Raw genomic sequence first — 14,360 nt, 5'->3', positions numbered from 1 at the left:
GGAGCCGCCAGAGGAGGGGGCTACTGTATAATCCTTGGATGGTTTGCAATGCAATGGTTCTAGACGAGGGGACAGGAGGAGTAACCTATTCAGATGAAGAACAATGAAGGGGAACATTCCTGCTGACCCTCAGAGGAAACTCCCTTTCCCTCTCATGCACAGTTCCAGCACAAACTTCTGCAAGCAACTGTGGCCAATGCCCTGACCTCTGAGTGTGATGGGCCTGAGCAGGTCTCCCTCCCACACCGTTTATGCTGCTCTACTCACTGCGGCTGCCCACATAGGTGAGGCCGATGGCCGGGGTGGGGGGAGATCCATTCTGGGTCTGCAGGGCTCAGCCAAAGGGCACACACCGCCATGTGGAGGGATACAGCGAGGCTCAGCTGTCTTTTGGACACATCTCCTGGCTTTTGCAGGGCCTTTGGGCAGCTGCCACCCACTCGTTCCCCCCTCCATCTCAGGTCCCACATCCAGCCCACAACTGGACAACGTGCTGCTTCCGGGCCAGCCAGGTAGGTGAGCAAGCAGCTCTCTCGGGAGAGCACCATGCTGGGGCCAAATCTGGTGTGTGCCTGCAGCCCCAGGACATCGACTGCCAGCCCACGAGTGCTGCCACTGGGCGCTGGCCATGTTGTGATCTGAAGGGCACAACGTTTTGCCCAGTGGAAGTATGTGGAAACTCTAGAGCCCCTTGAGACCGACCGACCGACCTAAACTGATCTGGTCATCCAAGACCAGTGACGTGCTGTCAGCTTTAGCCCTGGTGAGGCACTTTTTAGACTTGTAGACTTCAACTCCCAGAATTCCACAGCCAGGCATGCTCAGTTCCAATTTAAAGCGACAGCATTTTTCCCCCTTGCAAAATAAGTTTTCCCATTCTTTTTCTTCTCCCTCCCCCTCCTTCCTCCCTCTCTCCCTCCCTCCCCCCTCTCTCAAACAGACACACGCACACAGAGAACTTCGATCCCTCTCTCACTCACTCACTCTCAAACAAACACAAACACAGAAGTTGGATTGGATATATTTTCCAAAGGCTTGAAAGCAGCTCCTCTGCCATACTCCCACCTTCCCCTGCTGCCTTCCGATCAAACTTTTTGAATTCCTCCCCCCCTCCCCACATGCACCTTTTCCAGCTGTTTCAGAGACGATTTCAACTCTGCTTCTCCCTGGCCTGCCCTGCCCTCCCCTCTTGAAAAGCCAGAGCTCTGTCAGACTGAGCTAGTTGCTCCCAGAGAACTCTAAAAAGCCTCTAAAAATGCCCTCTATAGGAGGCGAGAGAATATGTGCCTCATTTGCATAAGGAATTCTTTGCTTGTTAACCCTTGCTTAACTCTTAAAAGGCAAAAAATTCCTTATGCAAAAGAGGCCCCTAGTTCTCTGGCCTCCTCCTAGTTAATACTGAGAGCAGACACCAAGTCATTGTGACTTGAAATCTGGTAGCAACTACCCTGGCTTTAATTATTTTAAGAAAATTATTTAAAATCCTTTTCTTTCTCTGAGGAGACTGGTGAGGCCCCGCCTCCCTTGCCTCTAGTGACTCCACGCCCCTGTCCAAGACTTTGCTCCCCAGGAAGGACTCCATCATGGAGGACTGTGTGCTTGGATCAGGTGCTTTCTCTCTGGCCTCCTGCCCAGAGGCCCTGCTGAAGCTGAGAGCTAGGCCCAAAAGCAGTTTTTTTTCTTTTTTTTAAACTTTTGTATTATGTGTTTCTTTTAATGTTGTATGGCGCCCTGAGTCCTTGGGAGAAGGGCGGCATATAAATCTAATAAACCTAAACCTAAACCAGTCAAATCTTGCCTTCCTCCCTCTCCCCCGAGGCAACCCTTCAAGGTGGTTCTTCAGCCGAGCCCAGCAAGACCAGATCATGTCTCCTTCCCCTGCTATTGCACTTATCTTCTCAGACCAAGCAAGGAGTGGCTGGGAGAGAAGGAGTGAGGGGCGGGACCAGGCAGTGGTGGGATCAGCAAGTTTGCTGAACTGTGCAAAAACTTAGCTACCAGTTCAGTTGAACTGGTGTGAACCGACTGCATCCCATCACTGGTTTTATGATGTCTTTCAAGAATGATTTTCCTAATGCAAAAATATAAATTTTACAAAATAAATTTGCATGTTAGCCTAGCTGAGGCAGATGTTTTAAGTAGAAAGGAAATGCATAGAGGTGACAAAATCAAATACTAACTTATGAGGGGTAATTGTGTGACTACTTCCTAAAAATGATTTTTTTTTTACATTTTTATCGTCAAATATCTCTACATAAAAGTTACTTTAATTTCAGACTCCAGTTAGATATATGAAGACGCTCCTGCTTCCAGTAGTCCTTATTGTTTTTTTAGTAAGTATTAAAAAGGTATGTCACCATTTTTTTTCTTTTACCTTTAGCATGTTGTGTCACATTAGAAATCAAATACATGGCCCAATTTTTAGCTACCCAAATTGGGGGAACAATCCCAGGGATCCTACCATCCACAATAAAGCAATTTAGAGGTTGAATGTGTTACCAACTTGTTATTCATAAATGCAGATGAACAGTACAGGTTTGAATGTATTGAATAGTATAAAATCTTAGGCAAAAAACATCAGAATGAGTCTTTTCCTGTCTCATTTATTGATTGCAATTTGTTTCAGTGAAATAGTCACTAGGCGCACCGTTTATCAGAGAAAGTGAGAAACTGCGAAGATTGCTGATTGCTGCCATCTCATTCAGATAAAATTCTCCCACACATCCTTTGATCTGCTCCCCCCCCACTTTTTTTTTTGCCTCTTCTCAGCTATCTCTTTCTGAACTGTTTCTCTTCAGTGCAGCACTTCCCTAAAAAGTACTAATTGCAAGTTAAGAAGCTCAGCTCTGTGGCATTAATTAGTTGATTGGAACCTTTAGTTGGCAGTTGCTACCTGAAATTGACCAAACTTTAATTAACTTCACATTGAAAGTATTTTTGTAGTAAATGCACATATTGGTTGGAAAAATATTTTTATTACTGTTTATTACTGTTATATTTGCAAATGGTCACTATCCAAGGCAGTTGCTAAATGAGGACTGCTTGTGCAGAGGGTTAAGAAATGTGTGAAATGGACAAATTATTTGAAATTAGCTATTATGTGCAAAATACTTTTATTAATTTTAGATTATTTTCTCTCCATCCCACCCCAGTTCCTACTATAATTAAGGAAGTAACATTTTAGACTTTTTGACTGATGCCGTAGATAAACTTTTCAGATGATATAAAGGAATGTATCAACGGAGAAGGGGAAAGGAAAAAAAATAGTTCCACACATTTTCCTTCCGCTCACTTTTCAGTTATACCTAGTAGATTTATTTAGCCTTTTTGCAATAATGTGACAGAACAAAGTCTTGCTCATTCAGGTATATATAACCAAGTTATTGTCTAAAGCAGGAGTGTCAAACTCACGTCATCATGGCAATGTCACATAACATATCAGGACTTCCCCCCTCCCTTGGCTAAACTGGGTGTCGGTGTGGCCAGTGACTGACACATCCGGTCCATGGGCTGGAGCTTTGACAGCCATGATCTAAAGCAGTGGTAGTCAACCTGGTCCCTACCGCCCACTAGTGGGCATTCAAGCTTTCATGGTGGGGGGTAGGGATTTGCTGTAACTCTGCTTTATAAATTTTATAAAGTAAAGTTACTTCCCTACTTTATAAATCATCATTACTGTGGAACCAGTGGGCAGTTAGAAAATTTTACTACTAACAGAAATACTAAAGTGGGCGGTAGGTATAAAAAGGTTGACTACCCCTGATCTAAAGTAATGTAATGCATGACCACAAAAAGGATTAGCAGTAGGTATCTCTTCCAATGTAATTCATACATATCCTTAGAGAAAAAAGCATTAACTTGTTTACTTTTTAATCAATGTTTCATAGGCATTTCAATACATTATGCTTAAAAAGAAATCCTCTGAAAGGTAAATATATTTTTATTGAAGATCCAATTAGAGAAATACCATTAGTAATGTTTTGTATCTTTAAAGATATAAAGGATTCCTGTACCTTTAACATCAGTTTGTCATTTTCTCTAGATATTAATCACATGGCTGGTTTCTTTTTCTAATATTACATATCTTGTACACAGTAAAATTTACTTCCTTTCTTGGCTCTGTGCTTATAGGAGCATCCTTCACAACACAAAAATATCATGCAGGAATGAAGTTCCCAATTCTGAAAACTAGTTTGGATATTCCGTATTACAGTAGGCTTGAAAGTTTGTTGTTAATAGATCAATGGGGAAAGTTCTATATTCAGATATTTATGAAAGGCAACTGTTAAATGAAATATAAGTACCATGCTTAGTATTATGTCATATAAAGTTAAAGCATTTTTACTAATAATCTACCGTATAAATTCATCTACCCTATCATATATTAAGTACAGGTAGTCCTTGATGTGCAACCAGTCACTTAATGAGTATTGAAAGAGAGACTCCAACGAGGAAGCTAAACAATTCTGTTTCCCGTCTCTTTACTGTTCACAAAGATTATATAACACAATATTTCTGAAGGCTTTAAAAAGCTAGCACACAGAGAGAAAGGTAACTACTGCATTGGATCAGAAAAAGGAAACTTGCGTCTTTGGGATCCAATCTTCTTTTCTCTGGCCCAGAGCAGGAATTTCCTCCTGTGCATGGATGGGAGGGGAAGGCCTGCAATGGGCTGGACAAACAAAACTCGAATCTTTGTGGTCTGAGCTTCCTTTCTCTGGCCCTTCTCATTAACAGACCTAAAGTAGCCCAGAAAATTAATATAATTAAAACGCTGTATTAATATTAAAATCAAGAATTAAATTGCATAAGTTTTTAAAATCCTTAAATGATCGGCATTGTAATAGTTAACATCTAGGAACAGCCAATATAAAAAGGTTGTGTTAAAAAAAGGTACCTAAAAATTTCAACTTTGCAACCTAATGTACTACAGAGGGGAAGATCTCACAGGACAATACCTATAGATCAAGTTCATTTTTATATTTATCACCAAATGATAATCTGCAAACTGTAACTGAAAGCATAGGATATCATCTGATAATTGTAAGTGTCTGTGAGGCTGATGTAACTAAAATGTTTAAGGTAACATATAATTTAGGGTTTTGTTAATTATTTTATAGACAAATTGATTAAGGTTGTTTCTTTTATTCCAGACAGGAGTATTATTTTAACCAGGGTGAGGTAAGGATATATTCTCTCTTTTCTTCCAGTATACCATTTAGATGTATTCTGCCTAGCATTGCCTTGTTTCAAAAATATTTATTTAAAATAAAATGGCTTTTTATGCATTTTAAAAAAGTTAATGTCAAATTAAAGGAATAAGGAAGCAAACGTAAGGTAATCCAGTTGTTTGCAGAGCAGTTTTTATAATGCTAAATTGCTACTTTGAGGCATATTATGGTATTAACAATGTATTGTTTCTGTAGCGCTTAGTATCCTTGACATATTTTTGTCATTAATATTGTTGCTGCTCTTTTCTACAAATTGTATTTGTTTTATTATATAAAATACAAAGAAAAAAAATAAAAATAGGAAATTAAGTGAAGGAAACAGAGTGGGGAAAAGAGGGTGTGAGATACAACTGTTTGACAACAAGAGAAAAAGAAAAAAGGGGAGGAAGGGGGGAAAAGGCATTCACTTCTTATTATTCTTAGCATAGTACAAGATAAAACATTCCAAGCTCAAGTTTTTGCTTTTGCACATAAATATATAACTATTTCTGTAACGACAAATCTTTCTGATCAACAAAACCAAAGTCAAAGTTTTATTTTTTTCATCACAAGCACAAATCCAGAAGTGATATCCAAATGAGAATATATTTTCCTCCTTGAATAAAATAATTAATTTAGCCATTCCTGCTTTTATCTTCCTTGTTATGGAAATAGTATGTATTTCTATTTGCACCTAATAATCTTTGTGAACTGTCACCATTTTTATTAACAAGATTCAAGGTATTCTTTCAAATTCTTTGATGTGAGGAAGAAACCTCCCCTCTTTTTTCACCCTTTTTTTAAAGTGCCAAACTTTTTTAAATCAAAACTTTCTAATATATATGTATCAGTGGTGGGATTCAAAAATTTTACTACTGGTTCTGTGGGAGTGGCTTGGTGGGCGTGGCAGAGGAAGGATACTGTAAAATCTCCATTCCTCCCACTCCAGGGGAAGGTTACTTTAAAATCCCCATTTCCTCCTGATCAGCTGGGACTTGGGAGGCAGAGAATAGATGGGGCACAGAATAGATGGGCCAGCCAGAGGTTACTGGTTCTCCGAACTACTCAAAATTTCCGCTACCAGTTCTCCAGAACTGGTCAGAACCTGCTGAATACCACCTCTGATGTGTATACACACACACATTCGCTTATCTTCAAGGAGTAAAATCTTTTTCTTCTCTGGAAGATTTATCAAGGAGTTATAAGCCTTACTTTTTATTACAAAATCCTCAACCTTGATAATAGCCTTAAAGAAAAAGTCCCAAATTTGTCTTTTTTTCTCAATGATCTTTTTTCAGTTGTGTTGAGAGGTTTATATATAAACCATAATAGTGGAAGTTAGTATCAGGTTCTTCCAAAAATGCAATGAACTCTGCATTTTCAGCTATCTGTGAAGTTGCCTTGGTAATTTAGTAACATTCTCTATATGTTTACATCTCAGAAGTAATTTGAGTGGATTTTTTTATTATTATTGAAGCACAGCTGGTCCACACATTGAGAAATTTTATTTGGAGACCTTTCAAATATATCTCTAATGCTTTGCTCCACCATCTTCCTCTTTTAATCAGCATCAGAAAATTTTAGCCACCCATAGCAAAGAAGATTAAGCTACAAGTTACTACAATAATAAGTTAAAACCACAGCCTTTAATCTTCATATTTCTATATCAGCTTTTTTCCCTCCACCACACTTCCTTTTTTGACTTGCTTTATCAACCTTCTTCCTTGTTATTTAAGACAAAAAGAAATATCTAAAATGGCATGAGTCTTCAAAAAGGCTTAGCAAGCTGTGACTAAAGAGAGCCTCTTTTAACTTCACTTTTAAAAGATTAATATTTGAAGGTGATTAAGAAGAGAAATGCACAACTTACTTTCTGTTTTAAAAGTGAATTTCAAAATGGGGGCTTCAACCTCAAACAGATTGCAGCCCCCCCTCCCCCCGCTTTTGGCATGCAGATAGCTTTGGACTTTCAACTCCATTTGCCATCTTTCAGCTGTTTTGGAGAGTTCCAAGGGAAAGTTCTTCGACTGACCTTGACTGCATGGGTTCTTGTCAGAAATATATATATTCTATATATTAAAGAAATGGTCAAGGAGACTGTGAGCAACAAAAAGCATTTATTTGGCTCTTGAGCAAAAGGATTCTCAATCAGGAAGAGAAAGAATGATCATTAAGGCTAAACACAGGGTTTAAATACATTATTTATGGGTGTCATTGGTTACATAAATGCGTTTCATAATACGTTTATATAATTGTACTTGACTATTATTCCACCTGTTATTTCCTAAAAACATTCACTTAACAGAAAGTCCTCATAATTTCAGTTCCCATTACATGACATAATTTCAGTTCCCATTACATGACATAACAAGACAATCAACCCATATCAGCCTCTTGAGAACAAATCTGACGCTAACATCCTCTAGTTCATCCAAGTTCCCCTTAGCTCAGCTTCCCCAGCTGGAAAGGCCCTAATAGTTTTGCTAAGTGTTACAAAAGTCATAGTGACCTTTGAAAGTGCTGCCTCTAGCTAAATAAAAATGCTAAGCTAAATAATAAAAGTGCTTTAATAATAGTTAGCTAATACAAATACACTAAAATGGTCTATATGTAATAAAATGTAATCAATAGCCACTCAATTTTATAAAAGAGATTTTATAATCTCTCCCATTTCATCAGCTAAAGCAGCTATTGCAGTTGAGGTTTCATTTATGCTTTTAGCTAAAGCACAAGCAAGATGCCCAAGCTGCCTATGTTTATACTGAGTAGCAATCCAGGGAATTATCCCCAAGACCCCACCCTGCACCTTATCCAATATTACAACCTCATCATTACATCCAGCATCATATGCATCACTCAATGTAGATCTCTTCCCTCTATACACATTTATTTCTGCATTCTTTTTAATATCCATCGATGTTATAGTCCATCTTATAAGATTCACACCAATATATGTAACTACATGTGATTCTTTCTCTTTTATGGTGGCTCAACATGTTCATGACCATGCTCATTGTCATGTATGTGTACATGTGTTCCATCTACTGGGTCATGTCCTGCATCCTTAGTAGCATCGTGCGTACCACCCTTGGGAACTACCTTTCGTGGCACTCTGTTACTATGATAGAGAATTTGATTCATCATCTTATAGTAAAACTCTGCTGGTTAATATCCTTAAAACATGTTACTGCCATAAAGATAGTTAAACATCCAAAGTACAAGGGCCTCCTATTGCATTAGAAGGTACATATGCATAAACATGTAAGCCACAAAACAAAAACCATCTTATGGGTAAATATAATACTGGTCCTATAGCATCTACTTCTTCCACCTCAGAACAAGTAAATACATGATGAGTAGACACCGATACGTATATTACCTTTTCCTGTTTATTTTCTAGGTGTTTGTAATATACACAATCATAAGCAGACAATACTGTTTTTAATTCTATCACTATTTTTTTCTGATTAGTCCATTTATTGGGCTTATGTGGACTTCCAAAAAGAGTAATTACTTGGGAAAGATTATAATTATTAGGTTCAATGGTGATTTTTTGCTATATCAAATGAAAACTTTCCAGGGACAGGCACTCCTACAAAACATGTAGATATGATATCAGAGACTGTTGTCTCTCCTTTCACACAAAAAGATGAACTATTCAAAGCTAGCTACATTACATCCAGAAAAACATTTCCCTCCTTTTTGTTTGGATCACTAGCTTGCTTATAGGTCCAGGTCTTGGTGGTCCACTCATCTTTTTTGTCTTATATGTGGTGGAACGTTAACATATCCTATTGCACATCTACCATTCCATACATAGGGCAACCTAGTCAGTCCCAGAAAAGCATAAGCTTCGAAGGAGCTTTTATTTCAACATAAGGTAAAAGTAATGCTTCTTCGATAATTCTAAACTTCCTATATGACAGGGTGTAATTTCCATACATGTCAGTGCATTGTTCACATAAGATTTCCATTCTATGTGATAATTCTCTAGGTTGTGTAACTATTTCATAGGTACAGTTACACTTTGGGTATTTACCTAAAGGTACACCTTCCTCAAAGTTTGATTTGATGCAGATGGCAGCATCAGCTGTAGATTCAACTAGTGATAACAGTGTCTACATTTGCAAATATCCCTGTTCAAATTTGGTATGGAAACTCAGTTGATGCCACGTTATAGGATAACTGGGCAATACCACAACAGGTTCCATCTCTATTTGCAAGGCATCCAGCAAGGCATCCAGCAAGGCAATCACTATCATCACTGTGAATTTCATTGTTCAAATGAACTAGGCCTCCTATTCAGGGTATGTATAAAACAAAAAGCTTACCCTTAAATGTCCAGGTCTTCAACTAGTTCAAGGCTTACATTCACTGGATGATATAACATAGATTTCAATCACTCTATTAATTCTTTCCTTAACAAAAGCAAAAGCACAATGTAGAAGTTTATTACCCCCAGCCAAATAAACAGTTCCCACTCCCAATGTTCCATCAATAAGAGCCGAGGTGGCGCAGTGGTTAAATGCAGCACTGCAGGCTACTTCAGCTGACTGCAGTTCTGCAGCTCAGCTGTTCAAATCTCACCAGCTCAGGGTTGACTCAGCCTTCCATCCTTCCGAGGTGGGTAAAATGAGGACCCGGATTGTTGTTGGGGGCAATATGCTGACTCTGTAAACCGCTTAGAAAGGGCTGAAAGCCCTATGAAGCGGTATATAAATCTAACTGCTATTGCTATTGCTAATTTATTAAGCTAATCCGATACTTGTCTTCGAAAAGTCAGCTTAAGTGGGTTGAATGTATCTGGTGACACTGTCCATCCGTAAAGTGAGTCCACCCATCCCTTCGCTCTGGAGTAATGCACCCAGCCTCTTTCCTTGGTTCACACAGCTGACTTAGTTGTTAACAGTACTTGGTACGGGCCTTCCCACACTGGTTGCAACTTCTTCTCCTTCAGAGATTTGATCAGGACCCAGTCACCACTTCTGTAATCATAGACTTGGAAATGAAGCAGACTATTTGTGCCAATAGTCCCTTGGACCTTAAATGAGAAAAAAATTGGGACAGTCCTTGTACATATTTTCTAAGAAAAACATCTTCTATTCTTGGCATTCCCACATTTCTAGTATAAAGCAATTCAAACATCATTTCATACGGTGATATTCCCACATCTTTCCTTGGACTGGTTCTCATACGTAAAGAGCTAAATGCAAATATTTAGTCCAAGGTAAATGGAATTCTAACATTAATTTTTTTAAATATATTTTTCAGGGTTTGGTTCATTCTTTCAGCCTTCCCAGAGGAAGTTGGGCAATGTGCCAAATGATATTGCCCATCAATTCCTAATTGCCCCATTACCTTCTTCAATATATGTGCCATAAAATGTGTACCTGTATCACTATCAATAGTTTCCACCAACCCATAACTAGATATTATCTGGTCCAATATGATTTTAAAAAAACAATGAGAAAAGGAGAGGAAAAAAAAGGGGGAAAGAAAAAAAAAAAGAACCCTATCATCACATACAATATGTCATTTGATCACAGGTGCATCCCTACTACGTTTATACATCCCGTATCTCTCTGTTGTATATTTAATAAACACCACAATAACCTAGGGTTTAAAAAAAGGGGGGGGAGGGGGAAGACAAAAAAGACAAAAAAAAAAACCATCATCCCATGCAGCATGTCGTTTGGTTACAGTTGTTTGAACCTCTGCATCTTCAAATAATATTTACCGTCTCAGATATTTCATCTAATATAACTAAAGGCCTTATTTTCATTCTACAATATATATTTAGTTAACATTAGCATTATTTTCCCCCAGAGAGTATACTTCTATTTATTGTTAACCTTGCATTTCATACCTTCAAACAGAGATCTTATTCCTTCATTTTTCAACAAAGCATCGCTGCCTATATATACCAGTTTTCATTTGTTCCCCTATTAGAATTGCTTTATCAGTAGCGACATATCATTATAGTAAGTTCTTAACCTTATACATTATATCCCCAGACCTTATATTAATACTTCATTGTGTCATTATTAGATTATTTCACAGCATAATTATATCATCATTTACTTTTTTCAATTAAGGCATATGTATATCATTTTTCATTTCCAAGGTTTTTTTTTCCCCTAGCCACTGATAAAACAAATCCCATATCTTATAAAATTGTTCATCCTCTTGCTCTCTAATTTCAAATGTCAATTTACTCATTTCAGCACAGTCCATTATTTTTCGGATAACTTTTTCCTGTTTTGGTATTGTTTCGTTTTTCCAGTTTTTTGCAAAAACAATTCTGGCTGCTGTTAGCACATTTACAATCAGATATTTTAAGTCTTTGTTATAGGTTTCTGGTATGATCCCCAATAAAAAGACCTCTGGTTTAAAGTCTATTTGTTCGTGTGTCATTTTCTCCAACCACATGTGGATTTTAGTCCAGTATCTTTTAGCTTCAGTGCAAGTCCACCACATGTGGTAGTATGAGCCAGGTATCTGGTGACATTTCCAACATTTTTCTGATTTATTCTTGAACATTCTTGCGATTCTGGTCGGGGGTAGGTGCCACCTGTAAAACATCTTATACAAGTTTTCTCTATATGCAGTAGACATTGTCATTTTGTAATTTTGAGACCACAATTTCTGCCAATTCTCTAAATCAATCCCATACCTAAGGTTTTTTCCCCAAGCTATCATAGTTTCTTTAACTTGTTCTTCATGCAATTTAAACTCCAATAAATATCCATATAGTTTTTTAATTTTTCATCAGTACCTGTTAGAATTTTGTCTAACTCAGTCATTTTATTATAAAGACCTTTAGTTTTTCTATCTTCATTATATCTAGATTGTATCTGTACATATGAATACCAGTTCATTTCCATCCCTTCTTGTTTCAACTCTTGACTAGATTTGAGCTCACCCTCTGTATTCAATAATTCTGTATATCTAACTGATTGTTCCTTTTTATATATTATCGGATATGAAAATGCTTCAATTGTTGATATCCAGACTGGAATTTTTAAATAATGTAGTCTTTTAACCTTTTCCCAATTTAACAACAACGCCTCCCTTATATAATGTCTTCTAAAGTAACCATGTGATTTAGTACCCTTATACCATAGGAAAGCATGCCATCCCAACAGCAAGTCGTGACCTTCTACATTCAATAATCTAGAGTTTTTTAATAATATCCATTCCTTAATCCACATCAAGTTTGTTGCCTGATAGTATAGCTCCCAATCAGGTAACCCAAATCCTCCACTCGATCTAACATTTGTAGTAATTTAAGTTTTATTCTAGCTTTTTTCCCTTGCCAAATAAATTTCAAAACTATTTTATTTAAATCTTGAAAAAAATCCTTATCCAATCTGATTGGGATTGTCTGAAACAGATATAGAATGCTAGGTAGAATGTTCATTTTAATTGTAGAGATTCTTCCCATCATTGATAAATGCAAATTTTCCCATTTCTCCAAGTCAATTGCTATTTGTCGTTTTAATCTGGTATAGTTATCCTCTTTAAGAGTGCTACATCTAGGTGATAAATATATATCCCCAAATATTTAACCTTACTTGTGTTTTGAATCTGCAACATTTCTGACAACTCTTCCTTTTGTGTTGCTGGGATATTCTTTGTCATGATCTTTGTTTTATCTTTGTTTATTTTCAAGCCTGCTACTTCTCCATATTCCTCTATTCTTTCCAGCAATTTGGATGCTGTTTCTAATGGATCTTCAAGAATAAAAACTAAGTCATCTGCGAACGCTTGCAATTTATACTCTTCTCTCTTAATTTTCATTCCTCTTATTTCTTCTTCTTCTCTGATCTTTCTGTTTAAGACCTCTAGTGTTAGGACAAAGAGTAGTGGTGATAGTGGGCAGCCTTGTCTTGTGCCTCTCTTTATTTCAATCGGATCTGTTAGTTCTCCATTTACCATTATCTTTGCTGCTTGTTTCTGGTATATCATTCGTATAGTTTGAGTGAATTTCTTGCCAAAAACAATTGGCACTGATGTTCCTCGATGCGCAGAAGGCCTTTGACAATGTGAATTGGCAATTTATGTTTTTGCAACTGGAGCAGATGAATTTTGGCAAGAAATTCACTCAATAATAATAATAATAATAACAGTAGACTTATATACCGCTTCATAGGACTTTCAGCCCTCTCTAAGCGGTTTACAGAGTCAGCATATTGCCCCCAATATTGCCGGTGAGATTTGAACCGCTGAACTGCTGATCTAGCAGTCAGCCTGCAGTGCTGCATTTAACCACCGCGCCACCTTGGCTCATACTCAAACTAATAAATATTTCAAAGTACCTACTGCTGGCATTTCAGTATAATCCACCTGGTTTTGCTGAAAAGGCCATACAGCCAAATCTTTTCCCCCCGCTACATGTAGCCTCATAATCTTCTTATTTATTCGTACACAATGTATACATTTTCTTACTACTTGTATTACTATAGTATACATTTCTTTGCAAATGTATTTCCATTGTACCAAATCAATTAAAGCTCGTGTTCCTTAATGAGTTCCCTCATGCTCTCTTTCTATTATATTTCTCATAATTGGCTTATTTACTATTTGTAACCCATTTATTGTAATCCATTTTCCATTCATTTTCTCTGCCCCCTTTTCAACCATTTGTTTCTCCTCATCGTCATTGAAATTAGGTTGCACGTCACATTCTAAAGTAGGAATCAAAATCATTAATCCTCTAGTTAGAGTAGGAATCAAATCATTAATCCTCTAGCTATGCTGCCTCTTTTGCAGTTTCATCAGATAATTATTTGCTATAATTTGCTTCGAATTTCCCTTCTTGTGAACCTCAATATGTGTTATAGCCAGCCGCTTTGGATATTCAACTGCCTTTAATACAACTTTAATAAGAGCCACTTGTTTTACTTCTTTACCTTTACTAGTTATTAATCCCCTTTCCATCCAGATTTTCCCAAACGTATGCAAAATTCCATAAGCATATATAGAATCTAGGTCGCGCGGAGCAGTGGAGACGTGATCTAGATTTGAGGGGCATTAAGATCTTGCCCTTGTCATGGTCTGATCACTTCCTACTGAGGCTTGACTTTCGGAGGCCAATCTCCCACTGTAGGGAGAAGGAACCGACTAAGTGGTTCCGCCCCAGACGCCTGA

At 37.6% G+C, this 14,360-nt stretch overlaps 1 protein-coding gene across 4 annotated transcripts in view; it reads left to right on the top strand.

Moving 5' to 3' along the window:
- DPY19L1 (dpy-19 like C-mannosyltransferase 1) overlaps nucleotides 1-14,360 on the top strand; it is a 145,287-nt gene that overhangs the window by 104,908 nt on the left and 26,019 nt on the right. For 2 of the 4 annotated variants that reach the window (XM_032234961.1, XM_032234964.1), the window contains 3 exons: nucleotides 2,277-2,348; nucleotides 3,888-3,928; nucleotides 5,154-5,181. In XM_032234961.1, coding sequence (XP_032090852.1) covers nucleotides 2,277-2,348; nucleotides 3,888-3,928; nucleotides 5,154-5,181 — 141 coding nt within the window. The remainder of the gene's footprint in view (nucleotides 1-2,276; nucleotides 2,349-3,887; nucleotides 3,929-5,153; nucleotides 5,182-14,360) is intronic. The other 2 variants (XM_032234962.1, XM_032234963.1) reach the window with 2 other exon arrangements.

This window comes from Thamnophis elegans, chromosome Z (assembly GCF_009769535.1).
Source record: "Thamnophis elegans isolate rThaEle1 chromosome Z, rThaEle1.pri, whole genome shotgun sequence".
Classification (NCBI taxonomy): Eukaryota; Metazoa; Chordata; class Lepidosauria; order Squamata; family Colubridae; genus Thamnophis; species Thamnophis elegans.
The sequence above is the reverse complement of the archived record's forward strand: the minus strand, read 5'-3'. Positions and strand labels throughout refer to the sequence as shown.